This window comes from Pimephales promelas, chromosome 2 (assembly GCF_988280905.1).
Source record: "Pimephales promelas chromosome 2, fPimPro1.hap1.1, whole genome shotgun sequence".
In the NCBI taxonomy this organism is placed as follows: domain Eukaryota; kingdom Metazoa; phylum Chordata; class Actinopteri; order Cypriniformes; family Leuciscidae; genus Pimephales; species Pimephales promelas.
In genome coordinates, this window is record NC_142770.1 from 9,406,974 (window position 1) to 9,425,722 (window position 18,749).

An 18,749-nucleotide genomic window follows, 5' to 3' on the forward strand; every position below is an offset into this window, starting at 1 on the left:
TTATACAACATACTTTTATATACAAAAACAATATATATATATATATATATATAAAACAAACACACACTAGGAATTTTTTTATTTTGCTCTATATTGAAATTGGAATATATTGGAAATACTTGCAACCAAAATGACAACAATAAGGTAAAATAAGGTAGATTTCTTTGTAAATACACGTTTTTCTTAATTAATAAAAGTAGTCAAATTAAAAGCAGTTTGAACTGTGTGAAAATTTAACTGGCAAAATAGACCTGCAACATACCTCCAGACATGATTGTTTCAAGTTTGGTTCCATTAATGAAAGCCCGTTTTATAGTTCGGGTCTTCACGTCGGCCCAGTAAATCCTCTCGTCTATGGCGTCGTAATCCATCGCCGTGACATCGTCAATATCGGGTACGGTGAGGGCCATGATGACGTTGAGGTACGGGTTTTCTATGTCCACTCCTCGAATCTCAGATCTCCGAGCGTATAACAGGAATTTCTTCACAACTGTTCAGGTACATAAATATATAATTCAATTCAAATTGATTCTCCATTTAATTTACTTTCTCTGTCTCTAGTATCTCCGGGAGTGAAAATATGACCTAAATCAGTTAAGGGGACAAATATAATAAGGGGAATTGAGTGTCCTTACAAAGGCAGCGCTATAAAGACATAAAGCTCAAAGGACTCATACTGTAAATTCTCCTTTCTTGACCTCAAGAGAGATCTCTGGGGCAGCCATTAAAGGGAGATCTCCATTTCAGTCTGTAATGAGTTTAGGTAGGTCACGTAAGTCTCCTGATACATGCTATAATTATTCCAATATCAGACATTCTGCTTTATATCAAGTCATTCAATTGGATGGCACATTTCGATGAAGAAACCTATAGTTGCAACTTGTGCCTCGTTGAAGCATCAGTGTGTGTGAATTCTTGCCCAAAATGCCCACCTGACGATGAATTCAAGTGAAAAGGTTGGATAAAAAACCTAAAATCAGTTCTGTATATATAAAGTAAACCATCAAATTCCAGAGTTAAGGAATGTGGGCCGAACGTGTCGTGTTAAAGGAAGATCTACAATCCAGAAGACCGCTTTAGCTCACCTTGGCAGGTTCGGTTGTTGGCCGACAGTTTCATGAGATGTGGACAGGAGCAAGACGCAGAACTATTATAATTTATAAGACAAAGGTGAGAACATTGGCCCCTTCCCCTGTTACCATCACATGGATTAGGAGCTGAAAATATGGAAGAAGAGATGGAAAAAACATTAATAAAAGAATATAAGAGTATACATGCTGCATGTGTTATATTCATTCTGCTGGCTAATGATTGATCTGTGAGTCTTTTAGGATTTCTTTAGCTAGTTATTATGCAACGCGGCTTGCATGCATCTATCCACGTAGACCTGAAAACCATATGCACTCTGCTTAACAAGTGTAATATGTGGATGCAGTGCTGACTAATTAGGCCCCTTATTCCCTACCCAACAATCCCAGGGTTTCTTCTTGCTCAGAGCAAGGTTGTTACTCCACAACTCTAAATGGGACCGTAAAACACACGCGTAACAAAAAAAGCGCATAAACAAGTCCATAAAAAACAGTCATTTCAGGTCTAATGAATACAGTGATCTCTATGCCACTCTCGCTAATCTATTCTGACACATGAAAACCGATAGAGATGTGGGCCAACCTTTTCAAACGCAGACGGTTAATGAAAAAGGACACAGAACAGACATCTTGAGCTATAAACAAAACCCCCAAAACAGATCAGGGCCTAAAGCAGGTGCTAAGTCACAATGCTAAAACGGAAAGCAGAAACAAAAACAGGAAGACAAACTATTAGAAATGGTTTAATTTTTATTAAATGTATTAATTAATTATTTTGTCGAACTAACTATTAAAGCGGCACTATGCAGGAATCCCGTTTTGGTCAAACAGCGACCCCTAGAGTCGCTGTGGAGTACTTGTATTTAACGTTACTGGCGCAGAGCGTGACATGGCGTGTTAGTATACAATAGTACATTGTGTTTAATTTGTCGTTTAATGAGAACTAATATCGCGAGAGCTGATATCACACGATACTTCGGGTGAGACGGCCACCATTCAACCCGAAAGAAGTCATATAACCATTTCAATAACTCTGAAGCTGTTCTGTCAAGCTAAAAAAATGCATAGAATCCCTTTAACTAAAAATTATATAAAAAATACAAAATAAAATAAATCTACATAATGTTTTTGAACCATCATAATAATAATTAAGGCTGTCAAACGATTAATCGCGATGAATCGCATCCAAAATAAAAGTTCGCGTTTCCATAATATATGTGGGTACACTGTGTACACACACACATGCTTGTATATATTTAAGAAATATTTTCATGTATAAGATGTATATAGATTTATATATAATTTATACGCAATGTAAATATAAACATTTTATATATAAATATTTTTTTCTTAAATATACATGCGTGTGTGTCTATTTATATATATACAAAATAATTATACACAGTGCACCCATATATATTATGTAAACACAAACTTTTATTAGATTAATTAATATCTTAATTTAATTAATAATAATAATAATATATTTATTTATTTATTAGCACCTTTCAGACATAAAAGGCAGTTCAAAGTGTTTCAAAGGTCAAAAACATTTTTACAAAACAAATAATGATTGCCAATGGTGATTCTATTGCCAAAGCCAAGGTGTGCGTAGAGGGTTGAATAATAAAATTATATACATAATAACTACTTTCAGTGCTTCAAATGTCAAAAACATTTTAACAAAATAAATAAAGATGAAACAAGCTTTCAAACGACAACAACACAATTTAAACAAAAGAAAAAAAACAGCACTATGAACAAACTCACAAAACAACGCAGGTGGTAAGCACAGGACAAACATCAATGAGCAGAAACAAAGAAAAAACTATAATACATGTTTCAGTCTAAAAAGCTCAGGAACACCCTTTTAAACTACCCTATGAGAGGTACGTTTCAAAACAACCTGGCTCAAAGCTAGAGATGACGAGTCTAAATATATTGTTCTAAAAATGATTCACTCAAGAACATTCACTTTCATCATCATTTTCAAGGATGCAGTTAAAGGCCTTTCACTACTTCAAATCGACTCCAAGTTCGATCAGACCATAAAAAAAAAACAGACCCACAATCTTACAAAAAAAAAAAAAAAAAAAAAAAACCTTCACACATCTGTGCGGCATATCCCTCCATCCAAACTGTAGGTTTATAGCTGCCAATCACAGTCTGGAACACTGTGTGAACATTTCCACCAGCCCATTATAAGTGTTTATCTGGAGTCATGAGTTAACAAAGAGCCTCTTAGCACCATTAAGGGTGTAATTTAGCTTTGGTGGATGATGCCAAGCTCGATGTGTTGACAGAAGGCTGATTCTTCCACATCTGGCAGATGTACACCCAAGGGAAAAGATGCTGGACAGCCATCGCAGGCTGATTCAATTGTTTTTTTATTTATGGGGCGTTTTTTTTGGCACATGTTTTGTACTTTATTGCCCAAACGGTGAACAAATTCTATTAGGCCAATTAAAAGTAGGTCACAGAAGGAGGGACAGATTTCAAGCACATTTTCAGCGATGCATGCTACAAGAAATTACCCAGAGGTCATTAGGGGTGGGCCAATCAGTTAAAACACCCTAACAATTCTTATAGCAACTATCAGAACACATTAGAGACTGCTTTGGAATTATGGTGTTGAATTATTGCTTGTACACTGTAACTTAAAAAAGTAAGTAACCTGGTTGCCTTCAAATTTTAAGTTCATTGAAATGGAAAAAGTGAGTTAATACAATGAAGGAGAATGATTTAATCATCAGAAACTCAAAATTATAATGTTATCTGAACTAAATAAATTATTTAAGTTGATTTGACAAAAGAAAAAAAATGTTTTGATTACTAATCATGAAAATATATTTTTTACAGTGTATATGCAGTCACAGTAATATGGAAACAAACAAAAAATCAAAACAATTAAATCAAAAGCACTCCAATACACCCATTTAGAAATAAATAAATTAATTCAATGTTTTTGCAGCATTTTATAGGAATAGAAAAAAAAGTATATATATATTATATTATTTTATTTTTTATTATTTTTTATATATTTAATTTCTTTGAAGAAAAAAAAAACAAGAAATGCAAAACAAAATGAAAACAAAAAATAAACAAAAACAAAAAACACTAATAGACAGATATTGTTTGGTACTTTTTTGTTGTTGGTCTTATTGGACTCTTTGGACTCTGTCCTGCTGCATCCTAAAGGAACAGAGAACTAAATAAAAACTAAAAAAAAATATTTGAAAAGCGCATTTAGTTTTTAGAAGGAAAGTGAGAACAGAAATGTGACCTTGTAATGTTTGACTGTCTCTTTCCTATTTCGGAAATGATGGGGATTCTTGATGGGAATCAGGAGAGTTCTTGACGAGACAGCTTTGCAGCCAATTAGTCCCTAAAATCTTCTATTGCGAAATGGGAATATGCCAAAACTGGGTCTTTGAATGCAGTTAATCCAACATGACAACTTCGCTCAATCTAGAGATTTCTCTCATTATGTTCTTTGGATCCTTCAAATCATCATCTGTTCAAAGTTCCTCTAGACAGTTTTAAAAAAAAACAGAAGATGGTTTCTTACTTTGTGGCTGCCTGCTGGGATGGTATATCTCCAGGTCAAAGGGTTGGGCGCTGGTTTTTTGGATAATGGTCACATTGGCTCCGGTCCATTTGTTGGCTTTGGTCAACGTGTTGGTCCTCCAGTCGGTCCAATAGACGTCCCCTCCAAAGAGAGACACGGCGAAGGGGTGAGAGAGGAGCTCGTGTCCTCGAAGAATTTCAATCACCCCTGTGCCGTCATATAGAGCGGAGTATATCGCGTCAGATCTGAGGAGAGACAAATAATCATAGTAAGCATCATGACATCATCAGAGTATTTTAAAGTCAACAAGAAATCAAAACAGGCTCTATTTACTTTCTTAATACACACTTCCACATACACACACTGTCAAACTGAATCAAATCAAAGATTGTAAATCTTTGAATTACATAACTTTGAATTGCATTAATTCAATTAATTAAATTGAGACGAGTACAAGTTTTAACTTCAATCTCATTTCATACATGACAATCCGTTTACTTTTCTCTAGTGTAGTAGTGTTACTGAAGTTTTCCTTTTTAACGACTTATAGGCTGAAATGAATTCAATCAAATCTAAATTTTGAACTAAATTTGAATCAAACTAAACCTTGTTTAACTCTAAATTACAGTATGCGGATTCAGCTGAATCAAACCAAATCAACCTGAACTAAATCAAATGAATTTAAGTCTATATTATGTCAACACAATTCAAAATTCTAAATGAATATCATCATATATATTTGAAATTAGTTACATTAAGTTACAAAAGTAAAATGGGTTGTGGACACAAGAGATGTACGGTTGCGGGTTACAGCCGCGGACTCGGGCGGTTACAGCAGCGGACTCGGGCGGTTACAGCCGCGGACTCGGGCGGTTACAGCCGCGGACTCGGGCGGTTACAGCCGCGGACTCGGGCGGTTACAGCCGCGGACTCTGGCGGTTACAGCAGCGGACTCGGGCGGTTACAGCCGCGGACTCGGGCGGTTACAGCAGCGGACTCGGGCGGTTACAGCCGCGGACTCGGGCGGTTACAGCCGCGGACTCGGGCGGTTACAGCCGCGGACTCGGGCGGTTACAGCCGCGGACTCGGGCGGTTACAGCCGCGGACTCGGGCGGTTACAGCCGCGGACTCGGGCGGTTACAGCAGCGGACTCGGGCGGTTACAGCCGCGGACTCGGGCGGTTACAGCCGCGGACTCGGGCGGTTACAGCCGCGGACTCGGGCGGTTACAGCCGCGGACTCGGGCGGTTACAGCCGCGGACTCGGGCGGTTACAGCAGCGGACTCGGGCGGTTACAGCCGCGGACTCGGGCGGTTACAGCCGCGGACTCGGGCGGTTACAGCCGCGGACTCGGGCGGTTACAGCCGCGGACTCGGGCGGTTACAGCAGCGGACTCGGGCGGTTACAGCAGCGGACTCGGGCGGTTACAGCCGCGGACTCGGGCGGTTACTGCAGCGGACTCGGGCGGTTACAGCCGCGGACTCGGGCGGTTACAGCCGCGGACTCGGGCGTTACAGCCGCGGACTCGGGCGGTTACAGCCGCGGACTCGGGCGGTTACAGCAGCGGACTCGGGCGGTTACAGCCGCGGACTCGGGCGGTTACAGCAGCGGACTCGGGCGGTTACAGCCGCGGACTCGGGCGGTTACAGCCGCGGACTCGGGCGTTACAGCCGCGGACTCGGGCGGTTACAGCCGCGGACTCGGGCGGTTACAGCCGCGGACTCGGGCGGTTACAGCCGCGGACTCGGGCGGTTACAGCCGCGGACTCGGGCGGTTACAGCCGCGGACTCGGGCGGTTACAGCCGCGGACTCGGGCGGTTACAGCCGCGGACTCGGGCGGTTACAGCAGCGGACTCGGGCGGTTACAGCAGCGGACTCGGGCGGTTACAGCAGCGGACTCGGGCGGTTACAGCAGCGGACTCGGGCGGTTACAGCAGCGGACTCGGGCGGTTACAGCAGCGGACTCGGGCGTTACAGCCGCGGACTCGGGCGGTTACAGCAGCGGACTCGGGCGGTTACAGCAGCGGACTCGGGCGGTTACAGCCGCGGACTCGGGCGGTTACAGCAGCGGACTCGGGCGGTTACAGCCGCGGACTCGGGCGGTTACAGCCGCGGACTCGGGCGGTTACAGCCGCGGACTCGGGCGGTTACAGCCGCGGACTCGGGCGGTTACAGCCGCGGACTCGGGCGTTTACAGCAGCGGACTCGGGCGGTTACAGCCGCGGACTCGGGCGGTTACAGCCGCGGACTCGGGCGGTTACAGCCGCGGACTCGGGCGTTACAGCCGCGGACTCGGGCGGTTACAGCCGCGGACTCGGGCGGTTACAGCCGCGGACTCGGGTGGTTACAGCCGCGGACTCGGGCGTTACAGCCGCGGACTCGGGCGGTTACAGCAGCGGACTCGGGCGGATGACGTGACAATTTTCTTTTAAATTAAATTTGGGCGGGTGGTGGGCAGTTGAACCAATCAAACGAAAAATATATGTATACGTTGTTAAATATTGTTATCTGACAAAACTATACTTGTATCGCCCAATCAGCGGATGGTGGGCGGGTGCGGTTTTGAAAATTGGTCAAAAACGTTGGTGCGGATGAATGGCGGACGATGATGAGTTTTGTGATGTGTTTGCGGATGAAATAATTGCCCATTTATGCATCTCTAGTGGACACCACAAACTTTTGTTGACCTAAAATGTGAAAGAGTAAAACAACAAAACATAGGATATGTTTTAGATGTTTACTACATGGAGTTTACTGCAAATAACATAAGTATGAAGTCTAAAACTGTCGCAATAGTCTATAAGAAGTTTAGAGTCCACTGAAGCCATGTCGAAGCCTTTTTCTCTCAGCTGAGAGAAAAAGAAAGAAACGCTGTCGACTGTGAGAAAAAGAGGATTGTGTGATCTGAATATAGCAGAGACAAAAATGAGGCAATCGAAAGCAGAGAATTGATCAGATTCTTCATTAAATCCAAGAATCTCATTATCTGAATATTAATTTGCGGTGCATTTGGAGCCACCGGGCACACAAGGAATTGAACAAGCGCTGAGAGAAATGTAAGATGAGAGTTTATGAATGTGTCAAGACAGCAAAATTGCAATGCTTCTGCTTTGTAAGATTTAAAAAAAAATACTTGATGGGCAAAATTATAATCTATAGTAATAGCATATCTCTGTCAGCCTGTCAGTTTTTCGCCAGCTGAGGTGGATCTCGAATTTGAACCGGTACAAAAACACATTAATCATTCAACAAAAAAACCTGGCACTTGAATTTGTTACCATCGACTGAATCAGAGCCTCCCAAATCCACCCCGTACGTTGCCGCCAAAACTTGTCTTGGGAAAACATCACAAAATAACCCAACAGAAGTCCTTTATTACCGTGCGTCCGTCCATACTATCCTGCTCTCCATGTGATCCAAGGTGAGTCCGTTGGGCCAGGCGCCGGTACCCATTTCCTTGAAAACCACATGTCGGCGTTTCCCGCTCATGGAAGCGCCTTCGATGCGCGGAAACGTGGCATCCCAATCAGTCCAGAAGAGGGCACTGTTGATGACAAAACTCAAGTGTTTAAACGACTTTCAAACGAGGGCTACTTGCAAACCACATCCTCATTAAAAGCATCAGCATTAGTGCAATTACAAAACAGGTAAGAATGTGTAATGGCCCAATTTCATGGTAATATCCCTTCTGGAAATCATTTAAAAAGCTCCTTTATGGGTGATTAGACTGGTTCATTACAATTCACACAATGAAGTTCTTCACAAAAGCTATGAAGTAATTGGAAAACTGATGCCGCTTGCTATTGTTTTCAATCAAAGTTGAGACCAGATTGGGAACGCACCCTTGGCCGGGGTCCACAGCAATCGCCCGTGGATGTTCCATTCCCCCGGCGATCAGGGTGGTCCGTAATTCGCCGTTCAGCTTGGACACGTCAATCTGGTCCAAGTTACTGTCGATCCAGTAGAGATTTCCAGCGACCCAATCAACAGCAAGGCCCTCCGGAGTGGCTAGACCATGTTGGACCACCACCTCGATCGCAGAAACACCTGCCAAAAAAAACAATCGGGTAAATCGCTGTGGGGGAAAACAACAGTCTACGGTTGTTAGGTCGTCGGTCAAGATCACGATTACTCGGATTTGGTGTTTGGTGAGTGTTAATTTTGCACCCTATGAAGTGTATGAAAAAAAGTTTAACAAAGCCCTCAAGACAAAGTGATTCCTACTTTCTTTCACTCTTTCTCAATGCCTACTCATCAGTTCACTTGTGACATGAGTGTAAATTACTTCTCACACATGTTGGGGCTTTTGATGCTGAAATTTTAACACAGTTGGTAGACTGACTTTGCTTTTTAATTTTAAAACAGAGCTAAAGAAACAGCTCTCTCTCAATATGCTAAACAATAAGGATGAGAAACATGAAAAAACTTGACCACTAGAATTGTCTTCACATAAATGACAAATTTTCAAAAAAGATTTACTCTTTTTTTCGACCTGTTCTGGAACAACTCAATACTGATAACAAAGAAATAGCATAATATTAATAATATATAATAATATGACAATAAAAAAATGTATCTTCTTTATGTGTACAGATGTGACGTAATGACTCAATATAGCTTATACTAGCCGAGACTCTTCTTTATGTGTACAGATGTGACGTAACGACTCAATATAGCGTATACTAGCCGAGACTCTTCTTTATGTGTACAGATGTGACGTAATGACTCAATTTAGCTTATACTAGCCGAGACTCTTCTTTATGTGTACAGATGTGACGTAACGACTCAATATAGCTTATACTAGCCGAGACTCTTCTTTATGTGTACAGATGTGACGTAATGACTCAATATAGCTTATACTAGCCGAGACTCTTCTTTATGTGTACAGACGTAACGACTCAATATAGCTTATACTAGCCGAGACTCTTCTTTATGTGTACAGACGTAACGACTCAATATAGCTTATACTAGCCGAGACTCTTCTTTATGTGTACAGATGTGACGTAACGACTCAATATAGCGTATACTAGCCGAGACTCTTCTTTAGCTTATACTAGCCGAGACTCTTCTTTATGTGTACAGATGTGACGTAATGACTCAATATAGCGTATACTAGCCGAGACTCTTCTTTATGTGTACAGATGTGACGTAACGACTCAATATAGCGTATACTAGCCGAGACTCTTCTTTAGCTTATACTAGCCGAGACTCTTCTTTATGTGTACAGACGTAACGTAACGACTCAATATAGCTTATACTAGCCGAGACTCTTCTTTATGTGTACAGATGTGACTTAATGACTCAATATAGCTTATGCTAGCCGAGACTCTTCTTTATGTGTACAGACGTGACGTAACGACTCAATATAGCTTATACTAGCCGAGACTCTTCTTTATGTGTACAGATGTGACGTAACGACTCAATATAGCTTATACTAGCCGAGACTCTTCTTTATGTGTACAGATATGACGTAATGACTCAATATAGCTTATACTAGCCGAGACTCTTCTTTATGTGTACAGACGTGACGTAACGACTCAATATAGCTTATACTAGCCGAGACTCTTCTTTATGTGTACAGACGTGACGTAACGACTCAATATAGCTTATACTAGCCGAGACTCTTCTTTATGTGTACAGATGTGACGTAACGACTCAATATAGCTTATACTAGCCGAGACTCTTCTTTATGTGTACAGATGTGACGTAACGACTCAATATAGCTTATACTAGCCGAGACTCTTCTTTATGTGTACAGACGTGACGTAACGACTCAATATAGCGTATACTAGCCGAGACTCTTCTTTAGCTTATACTAGCCGAGACTCTTCTTTATGTGTACAGATGTGACGTAATGACTCAATATAGCTTATACTAGCCGAGACTCTTCTTTATGTGTACAGATGTGACGTAACGACTCAATATAGCTTATACTAGCCGAGACTCTTCTTTATGTGTACAGATGTGACGTAACGACTCAATATAGCTTATACTAGCCGAGACTCTTCTTTATGTGTACAGATGTGACGTAACGACTCAATATAGCGTATACTAGCCGAGACTCTTCTTTAGCTTATACTAGCCGAGACTCTTCTTTATGTGTACAGATGTGACGTAATGACTCAATATAGCTTATACTAGCCGAGACTCTTCTTTATGTGTACAGATGTGACGTAATGACTCAATATAGCTTATACTAGCCGAGACTTTTCTTTATGTGTACAGATGTGACTTTAACTAGGTCATTTATGTATCTACAAAAAACTTGGGAGATGACTACTGCAATAATTTTGTAAACACTATCAGCTGTCAACTGCACTTTGAAACCATCCTGAATGCATCCTGTATTGAACACTAGATTTTGTCAGTATTTATAAACAATTTTTGACACACTCTTTATGTATCTGGCTGTGTTGGAGTGACAGGCAAGGAAAACACACATTTTGTGAGAAAATGGCAGAAGCAGGAGGTTGCACTTGAACGTAGGTGTATATCTCTGAACGCTTTCATCCGAATTAATTCCTTGACAAACTCTTTTCAGTTCAGCATTTTTCTATCCCAGTACTCACGAATTAGTGCTTGATATACAGCAAGTTCCTCTACATTATATTATAGCCTGTATGGTATAATATTAGCAGTGTCATAAACTATGTAAAAAGAATTGCCATACCGCCACCATCTGACAGCTTCCCACGGTAAATTTTGTCCTCTACGACATCGGTCCAATACAGCAGGCCCTGGCTGAAATGGAAATCCAAAGCGATGGTGTTCCTGAGCCCAGGGACTAACAGGCTGTAGTCGCCTCTTTGCAGGTTGATGCGGCGAATTTCGTGTCGGATGGAAAAAATGATGAACGCTTCAAAAAGATCTACAAAAGCAGCAGAAAACAGATAGTAAAGAGCAAGAATACATCGCAACATGTCCTCTATTAGAACTGTGAATGTTATGCAAACATATCTTGTAAAGGACTGTGAAAACGAATTAATAAGTTTAATGTTGACTAGCTGATCATATTAAATCTCTGTGTAATTTAGGATTCTTTAAACAAATTGCTACAAATTTGTAGGCTAGTAAATGTAAATTTAAATCGGCAAAAAGCCAGATATTATCTGTCAATTGAAAAAAAAAAAAAAACAGTCTAAAGTAAAGAAACATAACTTTTAACATTGACCAATGCTGTTATGTTAAAATAGAGTTCAAATGTTTAAGTATCTTATTTAAAAATAAAACGATTTGATGAAAACTATGCCTTGAAAGGGTCTACAAAATTCACCAAAAGGCAAGAAACTGGTAAAGCAATGTTATTAATGGGAAAAAAAGATACTAAATAGGCCGAAAATTATAAATATATATATATATATATATATATATATATATATATATATATATATGGATATGGATATGGGGATGCATGGATATGGATATAGATATGGATATGGGAATGGATGGATGGATGGATATGGATATGGATATGGGGATGGATGGATATGGATATGAATATGGGAATGGATGGATGGATGGATATGGATATGGATATGGATATGGATATGGATATGGGGATGGATGGATGGATATGGAGATGGATATGGATATGGGAATGGATGGATGGATGGATATGGGGATGGATGGATGGATATGGAGATGGATGGATATGGATATGGGGATGGATGGATGGATATGGAGATGGATGGATGGATATGGGGATGGATGAATATGGGGATGGATGGATGGATGGATATGGGGATGGATGGATGGATATGTATATAGATATGGATATGGGAATGGATGAATATGGATATGGGGATGGATGGATGGATATGGGAATGGATGGATGGATGGATATGGATATGGGGATGGATGGATATGGAGATGGATGGATGGATATGGATATGGGGATGGATGGATGGATATGGAGATGGATGGATGGATATGGGGATGGATGAATATGGGGATGGATGGATATGTGGATGGATGGATGGATGGATGGATGGATGGATGGATGGAAGGTAGGTAGGAAGGTAGGTAGGTAGGTAGGTAGATAGATAGATAGATAGATAGATAGATAGATAGATAGATAGATAGATAGATAGATAGATAGATAGATAGATAGATAGATAGATAGATAGATAGATAGATAGATAGATAGATAGATAGATAGATAGATAGATAGATAGATAGATAGATAGATAGATAGATAGATAGATAGATAGATAGATCACTAAAATGAAACATATATATTGCAGATGCATTTGCACCTTAAACTAAATGCACATCCTCTCTCTAGGACCGAAAATATGAACAAATTTGCTTTGATTCATACTTGTCATTTTCAAGGCATTTATCAATGTAATTTACAGTCCAGAAATTACAGGGTCATTCAGTTCCCCTGAGGTTAATTGCCTTGCGGTCTGGACTCTAATCTGGTTTTAACCCTGTTTGGAATTGAAGTTTGTGTGCAATGAATTCAGTTTGTTAACCGTAAGTAATGCGCCACTGTTTACCTGTACTGTGGCAGCTGTCTCCATCAAGTCCGAGACTCCAGCCAGGATAGCAGGAGCATTTCACAGTATTCTTGTGCTGTTCACACACTTGGCTGCAGCGTAGATGCTTGGTACAGAAATCCAGAACCTCGCAGGTCCGGCCGTCCGTGCCAAGCTGGAACCCGGCCGGACAGGAACACACAACCCCTTTACCTGGCGCCACCGAGCACTCGTGACTGCAGCCACCCTTCTGCACTGAACACTCGTCTGAGTTGGATAAAAGACAGCGAGGGAGGAGAGTTAGTGTCATTATTGTCACTTCAGAAGAAAAAAGCAGGGTCCGAACAGTGCGACGACAGCAAGAACTGATGAAATTCCTCAGTAGACATACGGTTGAACAGCAGGGAGTCGTAGACTCTTGAAGGATCCGAAGGAAATAGATGGAAAATGAACAAACAAAAAAGGGTTTGGGGCTCTCCGTTTGGTCCTCCAGGCTACATGCTTCTTGATCAGCAAGTGGATAGTCTCTATTACCAATTCATAGTTCCATATGTCTCACAAATTCGGGCAGTAGAGAAAGGCTACAGTCTCAGAAAAAAACGTTGTACCCTTTAGGGTTTCGAAGGCTTGTCACTGGGACAGTAACCTTTGTACATTATTTATCCCATTGTAGTACATTGAGGTACATATTACTTCTCTAAGGAGCTGCATGCAAGAAATTTATTTCAATGAATCATAAATTTTCCCCTGATATGTCACTGGACAGTAATAAAAGAAATCATGCTCATTTCAAATACTTCTCACTGACAATAGTAGACTGGCCAGGATATTGTCATTTCAAAAGTAAAGTTGCAGCCCTGAACCGATGTTGATGTTGTCATGTTGCGTTTTGTTCTGATGGGCCACAATATACCGCTCTACAGTATTTTGAAAGTGATTGCAGTACCAGTTTTGGCCACAATCTTGCATTCGGCTCCTTTAAACATCAAGAAAACTGGAACTTGCTGGAACGCGCTGTTTTCTGTCTGCCTTAATAAGGTGTATTTTTGTCCCGCCAAAGCCTTGAGCTATTCAAGTCATCTGGTGAAATTGGTTATATATCACAATATAGATCGATATCGACATCTGTAAATATCGGTATCAGCCATAACAGCATTATTAAAGAGTAACTAAACACTAAACCAACTTTTTTTAGTTAATGATCTGTAAGAATGGATCTTTATTAATACCAGTTATTGATTCGAGTAACTTTTTTTGACATTTGTGTATAACGCATTTTATTTCTACAATATATGGTGTAAAAACGTCTTAGTGCTGCCCTCTTCAGGTTGAACGGTGGCTACTGCAGTTGAATTTTCCTATTGGATGTTCCGCACTTTGTGACATACGCAGGTTTCAGCTCACCACACGAGCTACGCCCTTGGCAGTATAAAAACGATCTTGTGTCGTCAAAACCACACTAGGGAGTCAGGAATTGAAATTGTGAGTATTGAAAACGATCAGGATAGAGTGTTTTAGCATCTATTTCGTCCCCACTATCTCCGTTGGGGTCTGCCCACTTTTTCAGAATTTTCAAATATTGCCAGTGGGTGGAGTCAGGCTCTGACCAGGGGTTTAGTTACCCTTTAATATTGGTTAGCGGTATCGGCCACAATTTTCACATCGGTGCATCACTACACAAATCTATTGCTAAAATGTTTTGCTGTGTATGTTCTTCCAGTATATCTTACAATGAATGCTCAGAGGTACAGAACTCCAAACATTTTGTTCTACCCTTAGCATCACCTTATTGTGATTTATTCCAAAGGCAGTAGGTTTGGACAATGCAATTTGGCGATGTGTCATCGAAGTAGCCCCATGGTGAGATGCTAAATGGAAAACCGTTGTTGAGTATTATTTGAAGTTGTCATCTAGCAGTATATATGTTACCCTCTTGGGTGATAAGCTCAAATGCTATTTCCAACAGTAATGATAAAGTGAATACTTGCAAATGGCTTTTTTAATCAACTTGTGTATGACATTAATTCACTTGGAAGGACTATTTACAGAAATAGAGACAACAAATCTATATTAAAATACTATCCCAATTTGAAATGCAACTATAAGAAATGCATTCGTAATACAGAAAAGGCCACGGGGGGATTCAAGGTAACACCACCTAGAACAGCAAGTGGTTTCAAGGTTTAAATGAAGCGTCTAGTACTGACAGAGGATAATGCATCCATAAACCTCAAGGCAGTCATATTGGTGGAGTTGCGGAGTGAATAAAAATGTGCTAGACTGACACTCAAATGGAAAACAACAAAGCACAGGCCGGAGAGATGAGGGGGACGGAAATGGTTCATTGATGAGGGAAAGGAGCTAAAAAGGTATAAAATGGCAAATGGAAGCACTTCAATCCGTCTATGGTACAATCTGGCACGAGCGATACTGAGGAGTCGTAGAGTCTGAGAGAAGTAACTAATACAGTAGAGAAAATTTAAAAAAAAAGTTCCAACAGGGCAATAATGGATCTTCATAGACATAAAGTCACTTAAAAAAAAAACGGATCAAATGCTCATGCTCAAAATAAATTTCAAAAACTCCTTGACTTTGTGAAAAGATCTGACTTATTCATCTTGGTTTTTGTCATGTTGATTGTTTGAATTGTTGGTTGGTTGGTTGGTTGGTTGGTTGGTTGGTTGGTTGGTTGGTTGGTTGGTTGGATGGATGGATGGTTGGATGGTTGGATGGTTGGATGGTTGGTTGGTTGGTTGGTTGGATGGTTGGTTGGTTGGTTGGTTGGTTGGTTGGTTGGTTGGTTGGCTGGTTGGTTGGTTGGTTGGATGGATGGTTGGATGGTTGGATGGTTGGATGGTTGGTTGGTTGGTTGGTTGGTTGGGTGGTTGGTTGGTTGGTTGGCTGGCTGGTTGGTTGGATGGTTGGTTGGTTGGTTGGTTGGTTGGATGGATGGATGGATGGATGGATGGATGGTTGGATGGTTGGATGGTTGGATGGATGGATGGATGGATGGATGGATGGTTGGATGGTTGGATGGTTGGATGGTTGGATGGATGGTTGGTTGAATGGTTGGTTGGTTGATTGGTTGGTTGGATGGTTGGTTGGATGGATGGTTGGATGGTTGGTTGGATGGTTGTTTGGATGGATGGATGGATGGATGGGTGGATGGATGGATGGATGGATGGATGGTTGGTTGGTTGATTGTTTGAATGGTTGGTTGGTTGGTTGGTTGGATGGATGGTTGGATAGATGGTTGGTTGGTTGGATGGATGGTTGGTTGGTTGGTTGGTTGGTTGGTTGGTTGGTTGGTTCGATGGTTGGATGGTTGGTTGGTTGAATGGTTGGTTGGTTGGTTGATTGGTTGTTTGAATGGTTGGTTGGTTGGATGGATGGTTGGATGGTTGGATGGTAGGATGGTTGGTTGGTTGGTTGGTTGATTGGTTGGTTGGTTGATTGGTTGGATGGTTGGATGGTTGGATGGTTGGTTGGTTGGTTGGTTGGTTGGTTGGTTGGTTGGTTGGTTGAATGGATGGATGGTTGGTTGGATGGATGGATGGATGGATGGATGGATGGATGGATGGAATTTTCGAAATGAAAACAAAATGTATTTGAACTGCAAAATATCTTATTCTAAAGTAGGTATTTGTGTCTTATTTTCCAGATAGAATAGATGTAGCACGATCTGTACCAATACAATGTCCAACTGTGTCAAATATCATCAGGTTGTATTTAAACAAACTGTAGTTAATAATCTTAGTGTCTAGGAGACAGAAGATGTTTGGAGGTCCCAAAGCAAAAAAAGGGCTTCAGGGCACAAACCAGCAGGTCCATTCACACAGCTTCTGTAGCCTTGAAAAAAGCAGCCTCAGGGTAAAAACTTAAAAAGTCCTAGTGAGATCAGGTAAGATCTGTTTGGGTTCAACTCAGATATGTACAGGGTAGAAAAATTGCCAGTTCCTCACAGAAAACTCTAATGTTAATGATGAGTTGGAACAGCTGGAGTACTATGCTCCATATATGTGTTAGGGCTCTGATGGTTATCATAGACCGACGGTTATAGTTGAACACCGTCATTAGAACTCTATAACCGTCGAAACCGTGTTATTAAAATATTTTTTACATTTTTAATCATAGATATATATATAAATAATATATATATATATATATATATATATATATATACACACACACACACACACACACACACACACACACATTTTTGGTAATAGTACGTTACGCATTTGAGTTGCATGCTAACAAAGAAAAAAAATTGACCTATTTCTCGCCAAGATTCACTCAACAAAAGTGGGAACTTGATATGGAGGCTCATTCATCATGATTAGTTCTATTATGTGTGAAGGCTAGGTCTGTTTTAAACAATATGTATCCAACTCTGGAATTTTTTTTAAATGTTTGTTCTAGACCATTGGGTTTTGACAATTTTGTATTTATCTTATGGCTTGACCAGGGTGAGAGCATTTATCTCTGCCAGCGGCTAGCAGAATTTGTGTTCAGCCCTGCTTTGTGCAAGATATTTTAGCAGGATATTAAGAGTGTCCTTAAAGTTAATGGGGGTTTGATTGGCCCTTTTTAAAATTAATAGAGGCATTAGACCGAAATACAATGTTAAAGGCAGTGTTGCAGGGTTATTTTTTTAGTGCATTTCCCAATACGAGCAGCTTTACAGAAAATGCACTTTACAATTTAGAGTGATGTTACCAGTTATGCATTTCAGAAACGTACATATAAAAATGTGTACAGTAAGATAATAATCTATTAATTTAAGGCAGAAGCTAATTTAAGCAATGAATACATACATGTTTAGGACATGATTTGGACTAATATGGTATGGCCTAATGGAAATGCAGATAATGTTTTTCAACAGGTAACATTTTATATGTATGTATGTACAGTATGTATGTATAGGACACAACTGAATGAAAGGCTCATAATGCGAGTCTATGTCTTCTCGATTTTTTCACAATTTAAAACAATCTATTGTTTTATGTGAGTGATTAGGCATGACCATTTTCAGATCATTTTGAAACAAAAACTTTAGGATACAACATCCATTAGTCATAAGTCCTGTGTGTTTTGTGGCGTAATTTCAGAAACTTTTTTTCAATAATCATGCATAAACAATAGTCTCTCAAAAATATGAACATGTACAGAAATTGCTCACATATTATGGTAGCCCTGTTTGTGCTACATAGAGTGTGATTTCACCTGTGCCATTAATTAGTTTATAAGAAACTAAAAAGACCACCTTAGACCCCAGAAGGTTAAATGTTGTACGCGCCCCCTGCTAAATTTCTTGTGAATTTAATCTGAATTTTTATACTTTATACTCATAAGAATTATAAATAATTGATTACCATATAAAATAATAATACTACCAACACATTTGATTGTTTTTTAATCGATGTGTAACTTAAAAATAAACAGATTAGTGCTCTGTTTTGAGGACAAGAAATGAAAACCAATGCGATATGATGAATATCCAAATGAATATGAATATCCACGGTGATGACTTCCGCCAAGAGAGATACAAAAGAAGCTGTCATTTTAGAAAGAGAAAATTTGGTAAATGCGGTGTTAAAAAATTGCTCACTCA

At 40.3% G+C, this 18,749-nt stretch overlaps 1 protein-coding gene across 2 annotated transcripts in view; it reads right to left on the reverse strand.

Annotated features, from left to right (window-relative positions):
* lrp1ba (low density lipoprotein receptor-related protein 1Ba) overlaps window positions 1-18,749 on the reverse strand; it is a 260,042-nt gene that overhangs the window by 133,879 nt on the left and 107,414 nt on the right. For both annotated transcript variants that reach the window (XM_039682989.2, XM_039682988.2), the window contains exons 23-29: window positions 13,157-13,402; window positions 11,326-11,523; window positions 8,498-8,702; window positions 8,035-8,199; window positions 4,657-4,901; window positions 1,086-1,217; window positions 263-490 (exon numbers count right to left, since the gene is read on the reverse strand). In XM_039682989.2, coding sequence (XP_039538923.2) covers window positions 263-490; window positions 1,086-1,217; window positions 4,657-4,901; window positions 8,035-8,199; window positions 8,498-8,702; window positions 11,326-11,523; window positions 13,157-13,402 — 1,419 coding nt within the window. The remainder of the gene's footprint in view (window positions 1-262; window positions 491-1,085; window positions 1,218-4,656; window positions 4,902-8,034; window positions 8,200-8,497; window positions 8,703-11,325; window positions 11,524-13,156; window positions 13,403-18,749) is intronic.